Genomic DNA, 20062 nt, shown 5'->3' with positions numbered 1-20062 from the left:
TCAGCAAGCTGCCAGTTCACGGTAAGAGAATGCCGGAAAGAAAGGAAAGGCGCACTACATGTCTTCCTGCGTGAACACCCTTTGAAAGCGAAGCTATAGTTGGGGCACGTTCTCGCGCTCAGGAACTTTAGGTCAGAATTGCACGCGGGAGTGCAGTCTCGGATGCGAGATTTTTCCCGTGATGTGGAATTCTTCTCCACGGTGAACACTGTTCATGTGCTGTGCTAGGTGTCCGCACCCCGGGGCCATTTGCGTATGTGAAGATAGCTTACTGCGGAAGTGGATCGCGTTAGCGTGTGATGGATTGCGCTACGCTTAATGTAGCTAGCTCTCTATCATTCATGAATACGGGTGTCACATAAGAATCTACTAGGTGCTGCTGATATGCCCGTGACTAAGTTTAAAAACAGGTTTTTTTGAGGTAAAGAGAAAAAAAACCAGCAACACGCAGCCTTCCTGGGCTCCTCCACCACGGCGGAGTTGATGGGGATCCGGCTCGGGCTGGACCTGCTGCTCACCCTCGGCCCTTCGCCGCCCAGTAGTGCTCTGCTGTGCTGTAACATATGTACCGTAGCATATGTTTGACATCAATTTAGCAGTAGAGTAAAAACAGAACTTTTCAACGAGTGAATCAAGCGTCCTAAGCTTCTGCGCTTGACGCACGCCGAAACATTAGCATTTGCAACGCTTTTTCGCCTTTAATTCAAATACGAAACGTCAAGCGTGAACATAATAATGCACTTACAGCATGCACACCTTTTTTACGGTTTTATTCGCACGTATTAACGCATGAAGAGCCGAATTCAAGCTTAAAAATTCCGCATTTCAAGCCGTTCAAGCAAAGCGCTGCACACACGCATCTCGCCGAACGAATCGGAAGTTGGAGTACCCAGCATGCGTAGCGCCCGGTTCAGATTGGACGCCACCTATTTGTTACGTTCTTAATGCATACAAAAATTTTTTTAACATAATGAAATATATTCATTTGAAGAGCTAACTTTATATCAAAACATAAAAAAAATAATCTCATTCGTGTGGTCACTTTTGTTTTCAGTCTGTGCTCCCAATCCACCCGGTATACCCATGGTCAGCGCAAGTCAAATATGGCAGCTTCCATCAAATTTTCTCATTTTCAGTAGCATGCACACGTAGTGAGTAAGTTTTCGAAGTTCTGAGTTCGTAGAACTCGCTTTTCGCCTGTCTGCTCGTGACCAAGATCTGCAAGGATGTCTTCGTTCGCAAAAGCGGCGAAGGCCAGCGAGAGAGTTCATAAAGAGCGGCAGCAGGTAACCAAACGCGTACTCTAAATTCTCTCGCCAAGCTAGGAAAGACGACGACGTCAAACCTGTGCGATTGTTGATGCTGGTAACGACTTACGTGGTTTTTGTGCGTTTCAGCCTGAGGCCAGGCGTCACTTTGGTGTTATAGAAAAGAAGAAAGATGACAAGCTCGAAACCAGGTGAAGGCTTGTGATATCGTTTCCGGCCTGGTGATGTTGACGTCCTGCAGCTGTTTTTTCTTTACCTGTGTGTTTCATTATTCTTTTGTGACAGAGACTACCAGAACAAGCAGTTGAAATTAAAACGATTACGCCGGCGAGCGCTTACAAGGAACCCAGATGAATTCTACATGCACATGGTCAACTCTAAGCTTCATGTAAATCCATAGACCTCAAAACTTTTTGTAAACAGTGCTGCCGTAGCGCTTGTCCTGATTCTCGGTTAAATCTGCAGGGAGGTGAACACCACGACAAAGTTAAGGGCGAGGAGTTCACGCCTGCTCAGCTTAAGCTCATGCAGACGCGGGATCTGAACTTCGTCACCACAAAGCGTCTGTCAGAAGCCAAGGTATATCTCAAACTTTCGTCATATCTTGTACACTCTGGGTCACACCACTTATCGCTGCTCAATGCAGCGATTAGTTATTAGTAATTTTTGACAAATGGTCATTGGTGTTTTTGTCTTCTTTTTATTGTAGAAAATTGCGAGACTAAAAGCGAACCTGCGCCTTCTCCGTGTTGAAAGCGGGCAGGTGAACACCCACACGTTCTTTGTTGACACCAAAAAAGAAGGTATTTGAAAAATTTTGCCTCCTTCTCTGCTGATTCTCAACAGACGTTGAAAGGGGTTTCGCCCACCGGTTACGATTGCAGCAAATTGCTGCAAGTGATTTGCTACCTTTGACAAAATACTGCATGGCCTTGAGAGTAGGGAAAGCCTGTGAATGCATGCTATTTAAGGTCCTCTACAATGACTCATTTCACCGAATATAATCAGTACATTGCCAGACCAGTCATTGTGTATGTGTTATTGTGCACCAGATGAAAAGAATATGCATTCTGAAGAGCTGCGCCCTCAATCTCAAAACACTCGGACGAAGGGCACGAGCCTTCATCGTAACATGAAATGTTTCAATTCAGCTTTGATCAACATGAATACGCTACTACGTACATAAATTTCACAAGCTTCCATGGGCTGCTTTTTCATTCTCTGCTGTCTAGCTCGCAACTTTGATTTTGCTGAAAAGCTTAGAACCCACCCTTCCCTGTTGTGCCGAGGGTTCAACCGATCCAAACTGGAGACTCTCCCCAAGGAATGCATAGCTGATATTCCAGAGGATGTGATTAAGGCAAGTATTAAGTGCTTGAAGTCTAGAGCCATGAGTAATGTCGCGAAGCATGTGTTGGCTATTGTACATGCTCATACTGCCTTCTGACAACAAGGAGGTTTCAATATTGTTGTGCTGCATGCAACAGTATGTGGCTCTTTTATGGATTTATAGGCGGAATACAGACAGCTGACAAAGTTCAGAGAGATTTAATTATTCATTCAGAGATGACTCCAAACACTGTTGTTTGTCCGTCCCGGAGTTCTTTTTTATACTTCTCGCTATCTATCGAGGCTTTCGTGTTTGTGCGACAGACTTTGATACATCACTAAACTGAAAAGCCACTACTGGGTGATCTAGCTGGAGAGATGAAGAATTGTAAGCACTTCACAGAAAGGAGAGCACTAAATCAGGGTGTTTGGGCAAGCATTGACAATTTTGCATGTTCCTTGACAGGCTTTCCTTTCTACTTTCCAGTTTGCTGGAATTTGGGGAGGGGGGTGAGGAAGGAAAAGGCGCCGAAAAAATAAAATGAGAGCAGCTTTGTAGAATGGGGAGCTCATATATCGCACCATGCTTGATTCGACACATGCCTGAATATCTGTGATGTAAATTCATATACATTGTTGAATAAAGCAAACAACTGCCCCCTGCAATTTTTCTCCAGATTTTTGGTGCACTTGCCAGAATCATTACATGCAGCACAAGAAACATGTGCAGTGTGGTTTGGTAGCATCCCGTTTCATGATGTGTGGAGCTACATTTGTGTTTTCTTCATTCTCAAGGAAGTTATTGTCACATATGATTGTCAGGCAGTTGTAGATGGGAAGTTATTGCTGAAGAACTGAGCATGCTTGAGGCTGTTGTTTTTTCAGCTTCCCCTGTACACTCATGTTACTCACGACTCGCAGGTAGTTAGCAGGTTTTATTAGAGTTCGTGCGCACTGGTGGGCGCGTTACAAATGCTTTGCCTAAGGGCGCGTGCTCTCTTGCCGCGCGGTGATAACCGGGCCTTCGGGTCGGATGCCGCAGTGAGCTCGAACGATGCACGGGCAGCGAGAGCTGCCGCGAAAAAGATGCGCGTCGCGCGCCGAGGGGTGAGAGGGGCCCCGATCGGCCGCGACAGGGCTCCCTTGAGGAGCGACAAGGGTTTGCCTATGCATCTACCTGGTTGATCCTGCCAGTAATCATATGCTTGTCTCAAAGATTAAGCCATGCATGTCTAAGTACATGCCGAAATAAGGCGAAACCACGAATGGCTCATTAAATCAGTTATGGTTCCTTAGACTGAAAACTACACACGACCTAAAGCCTTGCATGAATTTTCAGTTCCGCTGAATAATTCAGGTGTAGATTTGCACAATCTGCGAGATGTAATTATGCAAAATGTACGCATGTATGAGAACTTACACATGCTCTTTATGGATGGTCTTTAATTTGTTACAATGAGCTCTTTTTTTGATGTTGCACCCAGTTAAAGACTTTGTTCTTCCTACCACACCATTGTTGTGTGTGCTAGTTTGTAGCGAAGCCCATCCATGGCATCTCCCACAGATCAAGTTAGGTACTGCCATCCCTCCCCACTTCTGTACGCTTCGTTTTCTTGCATCTTCTAGTGCAAGGAAAAATAGTCATCATGTTCTTCAATCTCAACTGTGTTGCTTTTTCTCACAACAGAATAGGATGTAGACAGACGAACTAATTTGCATTAGAAAAGTACACTCTGGTAAAGTAGTCATTGAAAGTGGCAAATCAGGGGGAAGGGATTGCATATCAAAGAATCTGGTTACTTAACAAAGCACATTGCATTGTATCTAGCATAGCAGTGCGGTGTGGCACCTTTTGCTACGTGTTGTCATTAAACTTTAAACAGTGCAACATGGCCAAAATGAGCCCAGTCTCCTCCACTACAGCAATTCTCGTAGCCCATTTGCCGCTTTGGCACATTAAACTCTACGTATCACTGGTTCTTTATCTCATATTTTTCCTAAAACTAATATTCCTCCTTTTTTGCAGAAAGTCTTGTGTTCATAGTTACTTGATTTCTGCACCTTAATGACCTTCTCTGTACTCTGGCTGGCTTACTTGCAAAAGGAATTTCTGATCAGCTGCACAAACAACACTTCAGTGATTGGCTTCTTTGGGACCTACATTGTTTTTGCCGTTTGCTTACGTGTTCTGGTACCTTTTTTTCAGGAGGCAACCCACGAGATGAAGAAAAGCTACCGAGAGCTGACGAAGCGATTGCAGAGAGAGAAGGAACTGAAAGTGGTTGAGCAAAAGATGATCATGAAAAAGAATCTTCTTGTAAGTTCATCTACATCTCGTTGTCATCATGCAGGCTTTCCAACTGCCTCGTGACTTTTTGCATTGATTGAATCAGTGTTTGCCATCTGCTAGTGTTACTTATTTTCAGTGACACAGAAGGATTCTGTGCACCAATTTGATCACGCACAACCATCATGTTGACATGAGTTGTTTTCATTTTGTGTTTGCTAGCTTCATCTCTTATACTTAGCAGAGATGAGAGAAATTACCATAAAAACCGGCATGTCGTACAGACCCACACATAATACGGCGCGTAACTTGTGGATAGCAAAAACCGAAATACGTTTTCATTCATAGATAATACGAGTAAGGGAACGCAGTCACCTTAATGGCCTTCCGGAAGTCACAGAAGCCTAACACCCTCCAATGATTTGTGTACACCGGTGTGCCGGATACGATACGTGTAGCCTGAGCAGCAGATACAGTGGCACTGCGCCGCGAGCATGCCAGACCGGTTCCAGCATACACGGTGGTGCGCGCGCTCCGGGACTGTCTGTATCTGAGTTTTAGCGACCGTCAACGTCGGGTGCGCTGTCTTAACGAAGGCACTGGAAACACACCTTCGGTACCATGAAGCACGTTCGATATATCCCGCATTTCTTAGGATAAAAAGCAGAGAGCTCCTCAGGAATGCTGGCCCAGGCCTCCGTGATCCACCTGTACAGCTTGGCTTGCGAGGCCAGTGTCCATCGGCGGTAATGCAGGCTCTCCCTACCTCACCCAGGCCATGTAGCAGCTCTAGATGCGGTGGCGATGCTTTCGGCAGCTGAGATTACTCTCCTTTTAAAACCAACCGACTGTTACTTTCGCGGCACCCATACCATGCGAAATGTGATCATTCTGGGCGTCGCGAGGTCAGGTCAGTGTAGGGAAAGGACGTCGAAATCGAAACTACCAACCTGCCGCACTACAAGATAACACCTGCCTCCTCTCACCGGATGCATGATGGGGATTGTGCTCAATAATAATGAAAGAGTAACTGCAGATTTTTGCAGAAAAGTGTTCAGATTCGCATGAAATATGAGGTTGAAATTTGACATGCAAAAATAGCGAAAAAAATCTCGTGATATATGCTGGCTTTTATGGTATAAGTGGCATATTTTGACACCTCTATCTTTGACTAAGCTGTATAAAATAGCTGCCGCGCTGGCTCAGTGTTTATGGCGCTCGGCTCCTGACCCGAAAGATGTGGGTTCGATCTCGGCCGCGGCGGTCAAATTTCGATGGAAGCGAAGTTATAGAGGTCCGTATACTGTGCAATGTCAGGGCCCGTCTAAAAACCGCAGGTGTTCGAAATTTTCGGAGCCCTTCAATACGGCATCCTTCATAACCTGAGTCGCTTTGGTGCATTAAACCGTCATGAAACCAAACAGAACTGTGCAAAATAAGAAGGTCGAGCTCCTATGTTCTATATTGAAGTAATTTGCAACTTTTTTGTCACCAGGACAAGAAGAACCCACCTGTCAAAAAGGTAAAAGAAGGAACAAAGGATGCTGCACCAGTCTACCTGTGGAAAAAAGAAAGAAAGCGTTAAATTCACGTGACAGCAGTCACGGTGTCATATTTTCGTGTTGTATAATCTCCCACACAGTGCAACAGAGGCAGAAATAAAAAAAAGGAGAGAATATGCATGGCTGCATTCTTCTTAAACCAGCTGCATATCTGCTTCTGCAGCCATTTCTCCTCTCGTCAGGAAATACGCATATTGTTACTTCTCTTCTTCACTCATGACGATGAGAAGAGAAAAGGTTTAGTGAGCCTTTCTCTAAAGATTTCTTATTTTGTGACAGGGCATTTCTAAACGAAAATTCCCGCATTATAGTACACGTCGCCGGCATCTCATACCCTTACTTTCTATTACAGCCTGTCGTTTTATGCTTGAAAAACATGTGAATATGTTGTGGATTGCTCGTGAGATTCGAGGTTTTGGTTCACATCATGAAAGCCCGTCATTGTTACTTTGCATCTTATGTAGGTGTGCTGGTTGGACCATCTTGATCCAACTGCCACTGTTGTCATCTTTTGCCTGTAACATTTGCTTCATCTATTAACTGACACAAAGCTGAAAGGAGTGTTGTAGCGAACGAGTCTTCAAATATGAGTAGACTCACAACTCAACAAAAGGCAGACTTGATAAAAAGCACCACTAATGCCCTAGAGTTAAACGTGCACTTCCTTGACTGCACTTATACAGAAGGTGTAGGGCCGTTCGTTTTCGAGTTTTTTTTTCTAGAATTCCGGGTAGCGTTAAAATAAGACAATATTTTCAGCTAGAATTTTTGTAAAATCGGTATATTCAGCACGAGTTTCAATAACTCAGATTGTATCGAGTCACACTTTACAGCCGGAATTAATTTATTAAAGTAAGCACTCTTTCCTTGTGCGGGACATAAAATTGTCTTCTTGTGCATTGTTTTGCCAACAACTTATCTTGAACTTTTTTCGCTGCATACAGTATCACCTGCCGCGCACCACTACCGCCTCCGTGGAAGCCATGGCTATCTTTGTCTCTACACTGCGAAAACATTTGTCCAACATCACAGCAATATTTTCGAATGCAGAAGAGCTTGGGAGCAGGACGTTGTTAGCGTCGGTAGTACTTTATACTGTGATGCCAATAAGAAGCCTAGTCAAGACCCTTGTTTTGACTTCTCGCTTTCAGAACGTACTTTTCAAACGTAGCCTCCAATTAGGCACCGTCACAAATAAAAAGAACTCAACATGGCCAGGATTCTGGTTCATCCGCTCCTAGTTCACAACGCCCCCACCACGGGCCGCATGAAGTTGAGCTCCTCCTCCTTCACTTACATTCTTCCTCCCGGTTTGAGAGAGAGACGCTAGTAAGCTTCGCCCATTATCCGCTTTGTGTGTCCTCCCCTCAAGCCAAGCTCCTCGGGAGGGGGGCACCCTTCGCGTTTCTGTTTTTTTTTTTCCACCCAGCGTGTTCGAAACGGGCTGACTGTGCGGCTCCTCTAGTCTGTTCCTTTACTGCGGTGCAAGAAAAGAAAGAAGTCGGGTTGGGGTTGAAGCTGTGTACACGCCCCGTCTTTGTCCGACTTTGAGGGGCCATTTGTCAAAAACTACTGGCGGTATATGTGCACATCACACAAGATATGGCTAAACGTTCCAGAATTGTGCCAAGGCCCAGCTATCACTTAGTGAGTCCAGAGCATAATGCGTGGAATAGAATTTTTTTAGCGCTGCACCCAACTTCTCCCCGTGGGACGGTCTGTGTCTTCATGGTAAATGGTGTTTTGCTGTACAGAAAATCTGATGACTGGTGACAGAACAGAACTAGCGGCCGTATAAGCGTCAGTAAGAACCTTGTGTTGCGCATTTGTTTACACGTCAGTGTTTTTATTTTTTCGAAAGAGGTTGCAGTTATAACCTGACTCACCATAATTGACAAGTTTTTTCGCAACGGGGAAAAAAATTACGGACAACAATTAAGTCTACTGACGAGCTGTGAAGGAGAAAGCTTGCACCGTGGTGTTCGGCTGCGGCGATGGCGTGCTGCTCTAATGCAATGGCCAGCCAAGCTGATCAGTTCACGCCGCCCGAATGGAAGTTGATGAAGGCGACGATACCCAAACCCAGCTCGAGCCCCTGTGCTTCCTTTTTCGAGTTGAGTTGAGTTGTCGACAGAAGGACGAAAGGAAAAGCACGGGCTTGCTTACTGGCTCAATGCGGAGCCACGCCCAGCTGCCTGCGTGCTGATAGTAGGAGGTGAAAGATGGGAGTAAAGAGACAGAAGAAAAGCGCGCGCAATAGCCCGTAGGCCACGGGCCAATCCCGGAGGCAGTGCAATACCGGGCTGACCTGTGCCAGAGTGCGTTACGCCAAGCACTCCGCCATACTTTCAAAAATATGCGTAACACCCAAGCCTCAAGGGCCCATATGAAATATTAAGCCAAGTATGTGAATGGCATGCCCCTTCGAAAGCGGACCGGGGATTGGGCCACACCCGAATACTCGATCCTGTGCTTCCTTGCTATCGCTCCCCTTTATATTTCTCCTCGATATCATTTCCCTTTCTCCTCCGCCGGCTGCAGCTCGGGTGGTTAAGATATTAGATAGCAATTGCCACGGCCGGCAACATTATTTTCCTTCACTTTTGATGCGAAAGCTTCACTATGCTACCTCGTAACGATTTCGCGGTGCTTACGGTTTTGACCTTCAAGTGGGCCAGAGGTCAGTCCTCTCACGGCGTGGTTCGAGCGTCCACCGATATATGTGAGACAGTTACTGCGCCATTTCCTTTCCTCAAAACCAATTTTAGAAACTAACCTTGAAAGTAAAAATTGAAAATTGGTTTTTTGAGAAAGGAAATGGCGCAGTATCTGTCTTTCATATCGGCTGACACCTGAACCGCGCCGTAAAGGGAAAATGGAGGGAGTGAAAAAAAAAAGAAGAAAAAGGTGCCGTAGTGGAGGGTTCTGGAATAATTTAGACCACCTGGGGATGTTTAGCGTGCACTGACATCGCGCCCTATCCACTGAGCCAATGCGGCGGGTTCCCTTCGTGGGTGCGGAACCCACTTCGGAAAGTATTTTATTTACGAAACTTAATTTTTCTTTTTCTGATTAGGTCACGTGGTTTTTCCAAACCTCTGGGGAGGACAACGCCTGATTTTCCTCCTTATGAGCTGCTGTGCTTTCGCAAAAATGAAAATATGCTGCCTTCTACCTACGAACGGCGCTGATCATTTTACCTAGGCTGCTTGCACACAACATGTGTTTCCTGCATTTATACACAAGTATGGTGACAGGTTGCTCAGCGTACAAATTATTGAATAATACCATTTAAACGTGTAACCATTTTCGGGATGCGCTTGTATAGGAATTGTACCTGCATGCACGTGACTTTCTGGCGCCCTAGTTCACTGCCTTTTTCTGCATGTGTGCGTGTGTGTGTGTGTTGGGCTGAGTGTGTGGATGTGCGCGCGCGCGCCACGACAGTGGCGCAAAAACGCGGAGCTCCCACTTGTCTTGTCGCAAGTTTGGCTTGGTTAGGAGGGCGAGGGCCGGCTCAGGATGTGAAGCTTTTAAGTTCCATGGCTGATCACCGGCCTGTCTTATGACGTAGGGATAATGTAAACAGGACATTCCAGAATGTAACATGCAACCAGATCCCTCGGATTTTTTTTTTTCATCACATTACTCCGCATGAACATGTCCAGATATCGAGAACCACACGCTCGAGACAACACAGGCTTTTTGCGCGCGTGGTTTTCTTCCACCGGCCTTGAGGAAACGCCTGTGTTGTCTCGAGCGTGTGGTTCTCGATATCTGGACATGTTAATGCGGAGTAATGTGATGAAAAAAAAAATCCGAGGGATCTGGTTGCATGTTACATTCTGGAATGTCCTGTTTACATTATCCCTACGTCATAAGACAGGCCGGTGATCAGCCATGGAACTTAAAAGCTTCACATCCTGAGCCGGCCCTCGCCCTCCTAACCAAGCCAAACTTGCGACAAGACAAGTGGGAGCTCCGCGTTTTTGCGCCACTGCCGTGGCGCGCGCGCGCACATCCACACACTCAGCCCAACACACACACACACGCACACATGCAGAAAAAGGCAGTGAACTAGGGCGCCAGAAAGTCACGTGCATGCAGGTACAATTCCTATACAAGCGCATCCCGAAAATGGTTACACGTTTAAATGGTATTCAATAATTTGTACGCTGAGCAACCTGTCACCATACTTGTGTATAAATGCAGGAAACACATGTTGTGTGCAAGCAGCCTAGGTAAAATGATCAGCGCCGTTCGTAGGTAGAAGGCAGCATATTTTAATTTTTGCGAAAGCACAGCAGCTCATAAGGAGGAAAATCAGGCGTTGTCCTCCCCACAGGTTTGGAAAAACCACGTGACCTAATCAGAAAAAGAAAAATTAAGTTTCGTAAATAAAATACTTTCCGAAGTGGGTTCCGCACCCACGAAGGGAACCCGCCGCATTGGCACAGTGGATAGGGCGCGATGTCAGTGCACGCTAAACATCCCCAGGTGGTCTAAATTATTCCAGAACCCTCCACTACGGCACCCTTTTCTTCTTTTTTTTTCACTCCCTCCATTTTCCCTTTACGGCGTGGTTCAGGTGTCAGCCGATATGAAAGACAGATACTGCGCCATTTCCTTTCTCAAAAAACCAATTTTCAATTTTTACTTTCAAGGTTAGTTTCTAAAATTGGTTTTGAGGAACGGAAATGGCGCAGTAACTGTCTCACATATATCGGTGGACGCTCGAACCACGCCGTGAGAGGACTGACCTCAGGCCCATTTGAAGGTCAAAACCGTAAGCACCGCGAAATCGTTACGAGGTAGCATAGTGAAGCTTTCGCATCAAAAGTGAAGGAAAATAATGTTGCCGGCCGTGGCAATTGCTATCTAATATCTTAACCACACGAGCTGCAGCCGGCGGAGGAGAAAGGGAAATGATATCGAGGAGAAATATAAAGGGGAGCGATAGCAAGGAAGCACAGGATCGAGTATTCGGGTGTGGCCCAATCCCCGGTCCGCTTTCGAAGGGGCATGCCATTCACATACTTGGCTTAATATTTCATATGGGCCCTTGAGGCTTGGGTGTTACGCATATTTTTGAAAGTATGGCGGAGTGCTTGGCGTAACGCACTCTGGCACAGGTCAGCCCGGTATTGCACTGCCTCCGGGATTGGCCCGTGGCCTACGGGCTATTGCGCGCGCTTTTCTTCTGTCTCTTTACTCCCATCTTTCACCTCCTACTATCAGCACGCAGGCAGCTGGGCGTGGCTCCGCATTGAGCCAGTAAGCAAGCCCGTGCTTTTCCTTTCGTCCTTCTGTCGACAACTCAACTCAACTCGAAAAAGGAAGCACAGGGGCTCGAGCTGGGTTTGGGTATCGTCGCCTTCATCAACTTCCATTCGGGCGGCGTGAACTGATCAGCTTGGCTGGCCATTGCATTAGAGCAGCACGCCATCGCCGCAGCCGAACACCACGGTGCAAGCTTTCTCCTTCACAGCTCGTCAGTAGACTTAATTGTTGTCCGTAATTTTTTTCCCCGTTGCGAAAAAACTTGTCAATTATGGTGAGTCAGGTTATAACTGCAACCTCTTTCGAAAAAATAAAAACACTGACGGGTAAACAAATGCGCAACACAAGGTTCTTACTGACGCTTATACGGCCGCTAGTTCTGTTCTGTCACCAGTCATCAGATTTTCTGTACAGCAAAACACCATTTACCATGAAGACACAGACCGTCCCACGGGGAGAAGTTGGGTGCAGCGCTAAAAAAATTCTATTCCACGCATTATGCTCTGGACTCACTGAGTGATAGCTGGGCCTTGGCACAATTCTGGAACGTTTAGCCATATCTTGTGTGATGTGCACATATACCGCCAGTAGTTTTTGACAAATGGCCCCTCAAAGTCGGACAAAGACGGGGCGTGTACACAGCTTCAACCCCAACCCGACTTCTTTCTTTTCTTGCACCGCAGTAAAGGAACAGACTAGAGGAGCCGCACAGTCAGCCCGTTTCGAACACGCTGGGTGGAAAAAAAAAACAGAAACGCGAAGGGTGCCCCCCTCCCGAGGAGCTTGGCTTGAGGGGAGGACACACAAAGCGGATAATGGGCGAAGCTTACTAGCGTCTCTCTCTCAAACCGGGAGGAAGAATGTAAGAGAAGGAGGAGGAGCTCAACTTCATGCGGCCCGTGGTGGGGGCGTTGTGAACTAGGAGCGGATGAACCAGAATCCTGGCCATGTTGAGTTCTTTTTATTTGTGACGGTGCCTAATTGGAGGCTACGTTTGAAAAGTACGTTCTGAAAGCGAGAAGTCAAAACAAGGGTCTTGACTAGGCTTCTTATTGGCATCACAGTATAAAGTACTACCGACGCTAACAACGTCCTGCTCCCAAGCTCTTCTGCATTCGAAAATATTGCTGTGATGTTGGACAAATGTTTTCGCAGTGTAGAGACAAAGATAGCCATGGCTTCCACGGAGGCGGTAGTGGTGCGCGGCAGGTGATACTGTATGCAGCGAAAAAAGTTCAAGATAAGTTGTTGGCAAAACAATGCACAAGAAGACAATTTTATGTCCCGCACAAAGAAGGAGTGCTTACTTTATTAAATTAATTCCGGCTGTAAAGTGTGACTCGATACAATCTGAGTTATTGAAACTCGTGCTGAATATACCGATTTTACAAAAATTCTAGCTGAAAATATTGTCTTATTTTAACGCTACCCGGAATTCTAGAAAAAAAAACTCGAAAACGAACGGCCCTACACCTTCTGTATAAGTGCAGTCAAGGAAGTGCACGTTTAACTCTAGGGCATTAGTGGTGCTTTTTATCAAGTCTGCCTTTTGTTGAGTTGTGAGTCTACTCATATTTGAAGACTCGTTCGCTACAACACTCCTTTCAGCTTTGTGTCAGTTAATAGATGAAGCAAATGTTACAGGCAAAAGATGACAACAGTGGCAGTTGGATCAAGATGGTCCAACCAGCACACCTACATAAGATGCAAAGTAACAATGACGGGCTTTCATGATGTGAACCAAAACCTCGAATCTCACGAGCAATCCACAACATATTCACATGTTTTTCAAGCATAAAACGACAGGCTGTAATAGAAAGTAAGGGTATGAGATGCCGGCGACGTGTACTATAATGCGGGAATTTTCGTTTAGAAATGCCCTGTCACAAAATAAGAAATCCTTAGAGAAAGGCTCACTCCACCTTTTCTCTTCTCATCGTCATGAGTGAAGAAGAGAAGTAACAATATGCGTATTTCCTGACGAGAGGAGAAATGGCTGCAGAAGCAGATATGCAGCTGGTTTAAGAAGAATGCAGCCATGCATATTCTCTCCTTTTTTTTATTTCTGCCTCTGTTGCACTGTGTGGGAGATTATACAACACGAAAATATGACACCGTGACTGCTGTCACGTGAATTTAACGCTTTCTTTCTTTTTTCCACAGGTAGACTGGTGCAGCATCCTTTGTTCCTTCTTTTACCTTTTTGACAGGTGGGTTCTTCTTGTCCTGGTGACAAAAAAGTTGCAAATTACTTCAATATAGAACATAGGAGCTCGACCTTCTTATTTTGCACAGTTCTGTTTGGTTTTATGACGGTTTAATGCACCAAAGCGACTCAGGTTATGAAGGATGCCGTATTGAAGGGCTCCGAAAATTTCGAACACCTGCGGTTTTTAGACGGGCCCTGACATTGCACAGTATACGGACCTCTATAACTTCGCTTCCATCGAAATTTGACCGCCGCGGCCGAGATCGAACCCACATCTTTCGGGTCAGGAGCCGAGCGCCATAAACACTGAGCCAGCGCGGCAGCTATTTTATACAGCTTAGTCAAAGATAGAGGTGTCAAAATATGCCACTTATACCATAAAAGCCAGCATATATCACGAGATTTTTTTCGCTATTTTTGCATGTCAAATTTCAACCTCATATTTCATGCGAAGCTGAACACTTTTCTGCAAAAATCTGCAGTTACTCTTTCATTATTATTGAGCACAATCCCCATCATGCATCCGGTGAGAGGAGGCAGGTGTTATCTTGTAGTGCGGCAGGTTGGTAGTTTCGATTTCGACGTCCTTTCCCTACACTGACCTGACCTCGCGACGCCCAGAATGATCACATTTCGCATGGTATGGGTGCCGCGAAAGTAACAGTCGGTTGGTTTTAAAAGGAGAGTAATCTCAGCTGCCGAAAGCATCGCCACCGCATCTAGAGCTGCTACATGGCCTGGGTGAGGTAGGGAGAGCCTGCATTACCGCCGATGGACACTGGCCTCGCAAGCCAAGCTGTACAGGTGGATCACGGAGGCCTGGGCCAGCATTCCTGAGGAGCTCTCTGCTTTTTATCCTAAGAAATGCGGGATATATCGAACGTGCTTCATGGTACCGAAGGTGTGTTTCCAGTGCCTTCGTTAAGACAGCGCACCCGACGTTGACGGTCGCTAAAACTCAGATACAGACAGTCCCGGAGCGCGCGCACCACCGTGTATGCTGGAACCGGTCTGGCATGCTCGCGGCGCAGTGCCACTGTATCTGCTGCTCAGGCTACACGTATCGTATCCGGCACACCGGTGTACACAAATCATTGGAGGGTTTTAGGCTTCTGTGACTTCCGGAAGGCCATTAAGGTGACTGCGTTCCCTTACTCGTATTATCTATGAATGAAAACGTATTTCGGTTTTTGCTATCCACAAATTACGCGCCGTATTATGTGTGGGTCTGTACGACATGCCGGTTTTTATGGTAATTTCTCTCATCTCTGCTAAGTATAAGAGATGAAGCTAGCAAACACAAAATGAAAACAACTCATGTCAACATGATGGTTGTGCGTGATCAAATTGGTGCACAGAATCCTTCTGTGTCACTGAAAATAAGTAACACTAGCAGATGGCAAACACTGATTCAATCAATGCAAAAAGTCACGAGGCAGTTGGAAAGCCTGCATGATGACAACGAGATGTAGATGAACTTACAAGAAGATTCTTTTTCATGATCATCTTTTGCTCAACCACTTTCAGTTCCTTCTCTCTCTGCAATCGCTTCGTCAGCTCTCGGTAGCTTTTCTTCATCTCGTGGGTTGCCTCCTAAAAAAAAAGGTACCAGAACACGTAAGCAAACGGCAAAAACAATGTAGGTCCCAAAGAAGCCAATCACTGAAGTGTTGTTTGTGCAGCTGATCAGAAATTCCTTTTGCAAGTAAGCCAGCCAGAGTACAGAGAAGGTCATTAAGGTGCAGAAATCAAGTAACTATGAACACAAGACTTTCTGCAAAAAAGGAGGAATATTAGTTTTAGGAAAAATATGAGATAAGGAACCAGTGATACGTAGAGTTTAATGTGCCAAAGCGGCAAATGGGCTACGAGAATTGCTGTAGTGGAGGAGACTGGGCTCATTTTGGCCATGTTGCACTGTTTAAAGTTTAATGACAACACGTAGCAAAAGGTGCCACACCGCACTGCTATGCTAGATACAATGCAATGTGCTTTGTTAAGTAACCAGATTCTTTGATATGCAATCCCTTCCCCCTGATTTGCCACTTTCAATGACTACTTTACCAGAGTGTACTTTTCTAATGCAAATTAGTTCGTCTGTCTACATCCTATTCTGTTGTGAGAAAAAGCAACACAGTTGAGATTGAAGAACATGATGACTATTTTTCCTTGCACTAGAAGATGCAAAAAAACGAAGCGTACAGAAGTGGGGAGGGATGGCAGTACCTAACTTGATCTGTGGGAGATGCCATGGATGGGCTTCGCTACAAACTAGCACACACAACAATGGTGTGGTAGGAAGAACAAAGTCTTTAACTGGGTGCAACATCAAAAAAAGAGCTCATTGTAACAAATTAAAGACCATCCATAAAGAGCATGTGTAAGTTCTCATACATGCGTACATTTTGCATAATTACATCTCGCAGATTGTGCAAATCTACACCTGAATTATTCAGCGGAACTGAAAATTCATGCAAGGCTTTAGGTCGTGTGTAGTTTTCAGTCAAACTCTAATAAAACCTGCTAACTACCTGCGAGTCGTGAGTAACATGAGTGTACAGGGGAAGCTGAAAAAACAACAGCCTCAAGCATGCTCAGTTCTTCAGCAATAACTTCCCATCTACAACTGCCTGACAATCATATGTGACAATAACTTCCTTGAGAATGAAGAAAACACAAATGTAGCTCCACACATCATGAAACGGGATGCTACCAAACCACACTGCACATGTTTCTTGTGCTGCATGTAATGATTCTGGCAAGTGCACCAAAAATCTGGAGAAAAATTGCAGGGGGCAGTTGTTTGCTTTATTCAACAATGTATATGAATTTACATCACAGATATTCAGGCATGTGTCGAATCAAGCATGGTGCGATATATGAGCTCCCCATTCTACAAAGCTGCTCTCATTTTATTTTTTCGGCGCCTTTTCCTTCCTCACCCCCCTCCCCAAATTCCAGCAAACTGGAAAGTAGAAAGGAAAGCCTGTCAAGGAACATGCAAAATTATCAATGCTTGCCCAAACACCCTGATTTAGTGCTCTCCTTTCTGTGAAGTGCTTACAATTCTTCATCTCTCCAGCTAGATCACCCAGTAGTGGCTTTTCAGTTTAGTGATGTATCAAAGTCTGTCGCACAAACACGAAAGCCTCGATAGATAGCGAGAAGTATAAAAAAGAACTCCGGGACGGACAAACAACAGTGTTTGGAGTCATCTCTGAATGAATAATTAAATCTCTCTGAACTTTGTCAGCTGTCTGTATTCCGCCTATAAATCCATAGAAGAGCCACATACTGTTGCATGCAGCGCAACAATATTGAAACCTCCTTGTTGTCAGAAGGCAGTATGAGCATGTACAATAGCCAACACATGCTTCGCGACATTACTCATGGCTCTAGACTTCAAGCACTTAATACTTGCCTTAATCACATCCTCTGGAATATCAGCTATGCATTCCTTGGGGAGAGTCTCCAGTTTGGATCGGTTGAACCCTCGGCACAACAGGGAAGGGTGGGTTCTAAGCTTTTCAGCAAAATCAAAGTTGCGAGCTAGACAGCAGAGAATGAAAAAGCAGCCCATGGAAGCTTGTGAAATTTATGTACGTAGTAGCGTATTCATGTTGATCAAAGCTGAATTGAAACATTTCATGTTACGATGAAGGCTCGTGCCCTTCGTCCGAGTGTTTTGAGATTGAGGGCGCAGCTCTTCAGAATGCATATTCTTTTCATCTGGTGCACAATAACACATACACAATGACTGGTCTGGCAATGTACTGATTATATTCGGTGAAATGAGTCATTGTAGAGGACCTTAAATAGCATGCATTCACAGGCTTTCCCTACTCTCAAGGCCATGCAGTATTTTGTCAAAGGTAGCAAATCACTTGCAGCAATTTGCTGCAATCGTAACCGGTGGGCGAAACCCCTTTCAACGTCTGTTGAGAATCAGCAGAGAAGGAGGCAAAATTTTTCAAATACCTTCTTTTTTGGTGTCAACAAAGAACGTGTGGGTGTTCACCTGCCCGCTTTCAACACGGAGAAGGCGCAGGTTCGCTTTTAGTCTCGCAATTTTCTACAATAAAAAGAAGACAAAAACACCAATGACCATTTGTCAAAAATTACTAATAACTAATCGCTGCATTGAGCAGCGATAAGTGGTGTGACCCAGAGTGTACAAGATATGACGAAAGTTTGAGATATACCTTGGCTTCTGACAGACGCTTTGTGGTGACGAAGTTCAGATCCCGCGTCTGCATGAGCTTAAGCTGAGCAGGCGTGAACTCCTCGCCCTTAACTTTGTCGTGGTGTTCACCTCCCTGCAGATTTAACCGAGAATCAGGACAAGCGCTACGGCAGCACTGTTTACAAAAAGTTTTGAGGTCTATGGATTTACATGAAGCTTAGAGTTGACCATGTGCATGTAGAATTCATCTGGGTTCCTTGTAAGCGCTCGCCGGCGTAATCGCTTTAATTTCAACTGCTTGTTCTGGTAGTCTCTGTCACAAAAGAATAATGAAACACACAGGTAAAGAAAAAACAGCTGTAGGACGTCAACATCACCAGGCCGGAAACGATATCACAAGCCTTCACCTGGTTTCGAGCTTGTCATCTTTCTTCTTTTCTATAACACCAAAGTGACGCCTGGCCTCAGGCTGAAACGCACAAAAACCACGTAAGTCGTTACCAGCATCAACAATCGCACAGGTTTGACGTCGTCGTCTTTCCTAGCTTGGCGAGAGAATTTAGAGTACGCGTTTGGTTACCTGCTGCCGCTCTTTATGAACTCTCTCGCTGGCCTTCGCCGCTTTTGCGAACGAAGACATCCTTGCAGATCTTGGTCACAAGCAGACAGGCGAAAAGCGAGTTCTACGAACTCAGAACTTCGAAAACTTACTCACTACGTGTGCATGCTACTGAAAATGAGAAAATTTGATGGAAGCTGCCATATTTGACTTGCGCTGACCATGGGAATACCGGGTGGATTGGGAGCACAGACTGAAAACAAAAGTGACCACACGAATGAGATTATTTTTTTTATGTTTTGATATAAAGTTAGCTCTTCAAATGAATATATTTCATTATGTTAAAAAAATTTTTGTATGCATTAAGAACGTAACAAATAGGTGGCGTCCAATCTGAACCGGGCGCTAAGCATGCTGGGTACTCCAACTTCCGATTCGTTCGGCGAGATGCGTGTGTGCAGCGCTTTGCTTGAACGGCTTGAAATGCGGAATTTTTAAGCTTGAATTCGGCTCTTCATGCGTTAATACGTGCGAATAAAACCGTAAAAAAGGTGTGCATGCTGTAAGTGCATTATTATGTTCACGCTTGACGTTTCGTATTTGAATTAAAGGCGAAAAAGCGTTGCAAATGCTAATGTTTCGGCGTGCGTCAAGCGCAGAAGCTTAGGACGCTTGATTCACTCGTTGAAAAGTTCTGTTTTTACTCTACTGCTAAATTGATGTCAAACATATGCTACGGTACATATGTTACAGCACAGCAGAGCACTACTGGGCGGCGAAGGGCCGAGGGTGAGCAGCAGGTCCAGCCCGAGCCGGATCCCCATCAACTCCGCCGTGGTGGAGGAGCCCAGGAAGGCTGCGTGTTGCTGGTTTTTTTTCTCTTTACCTCAAAAAAACCTGTTTTTAAACTTAGTCACGGGCATATCAGCAGCACCTAGTAGATTCTTATGTGACACCCGTATTCATGAATGATAGAGAGCTAGCTACATTAGGCGTAGCGCAATCCATCACACGCTAACGCGATCCACTTCCGCAGTAAGCTATCTTCACATACGCAAATGGCCCCGGGGTGCGGACACCTAGCACAGCACATGAACAGTGTTCACCGTGGAGAAGAATTCCACATCACGGGAAAAATCTCGCATCCGAGACTGCACTCCCGCGTGCAATTCTGACCTAAAGTTCCTGAGCGCGAGAACGTGCCCCAACTATAGCTTCGCTTTCAAAGGGTGTTCACGCAGGAAGACATGTAGTGCGCCTTTCCTTTCTTTCCGGCATTCTCTTACCGTGAACTGGCAGCTTGCTGATTTCGGCTCAGCTGGTTGTCCTATCGTTTTCCACACTGTCGGCCTCATTTTTAAGTTTATTGATTACATGAGAAGAAG

At 45.4% G+C, this 20062-nt stretch overlaps 2 protein-coding genes across 2 annotated transcripts; one reads left to right on the top strand and one right to left on the bottom strand.

Annotated features, from left to right (window-relative positions):
- Window positions 1-1125: 1125 nt before the first annotated feature.
- On the top strand, window positions 1126-6530 carry LOC144107269 (putative U3 small nucleolar RNA-associated protein 11). The gene is made up of 8 exons (XM_077640276.1): window positions 1126-1286; window positions 1398-1459; window positions 1554-1656; window positions 1734-1847; window positions 1978-2071; window positions 2501-2628; window positions 4804-4914; window positions 6380-6530. Exons 1-8 carry the CDS (start codon window positions 1227-1229, stop codon window positions 6467-6469), a joined length of 762 nt encoding a protein of 253 aa, XP_077496402.1. The 5' UTR covers window positions 1126-1226; the 3' UTR covers window positions 6470-6530.
- A 7271-nt stretch (window positions 6531-13801) lies between these two features.
- On the bottom strand, window positions 13802-18767 carry LOC144107263 (putative U3 small nucleolar RNA-associated protein 11). The gene is made up of 8 exons (XM_077640267.1): window positions 18699-18767; window positions 18526-18587; window positions 18329-18431; window positions 18138-18251; window positions 17914-18007; window positions 17357-17484; window positions 15418-15528; window positions 13802-13952 (listed from the first exon to the last, which is right to left on the bottom strand). The coding sequence occupies exons 1-8, from the start codon at window positions 18756-18758 to the stop codon at window positions 13863-13865; spliced, it is 762 nt and encodes a 253-aa protein (XP_077496393.1). The 5' UTR covers window positions 18759-18767; the 3' UTR covers window positions 13802-13862.
- Between the last annotated feature and the right edge of the window lie 1295 nt (window positions 18768-20062).

This window comes from Amblyomma americanum, chromosome 1, assembly GCF_052857255.1.
Source record: "Amblyomma americanum isolate KBUSLIRL-KWMA chromosome 1, ASM5285725v1, whole genome shotgun sequence".
Taxonomy (NCBI): Eukaryota; Metazoa; Arthropoda; class Arachnida; order Ixodida; family Ixodidae; genus Amblyomma; species Amblyomma americanum.
Note: the sequence above shows the minus strand (reverse complement) of the source record. Positions and strands in the feature narration are given on the sequence as shown.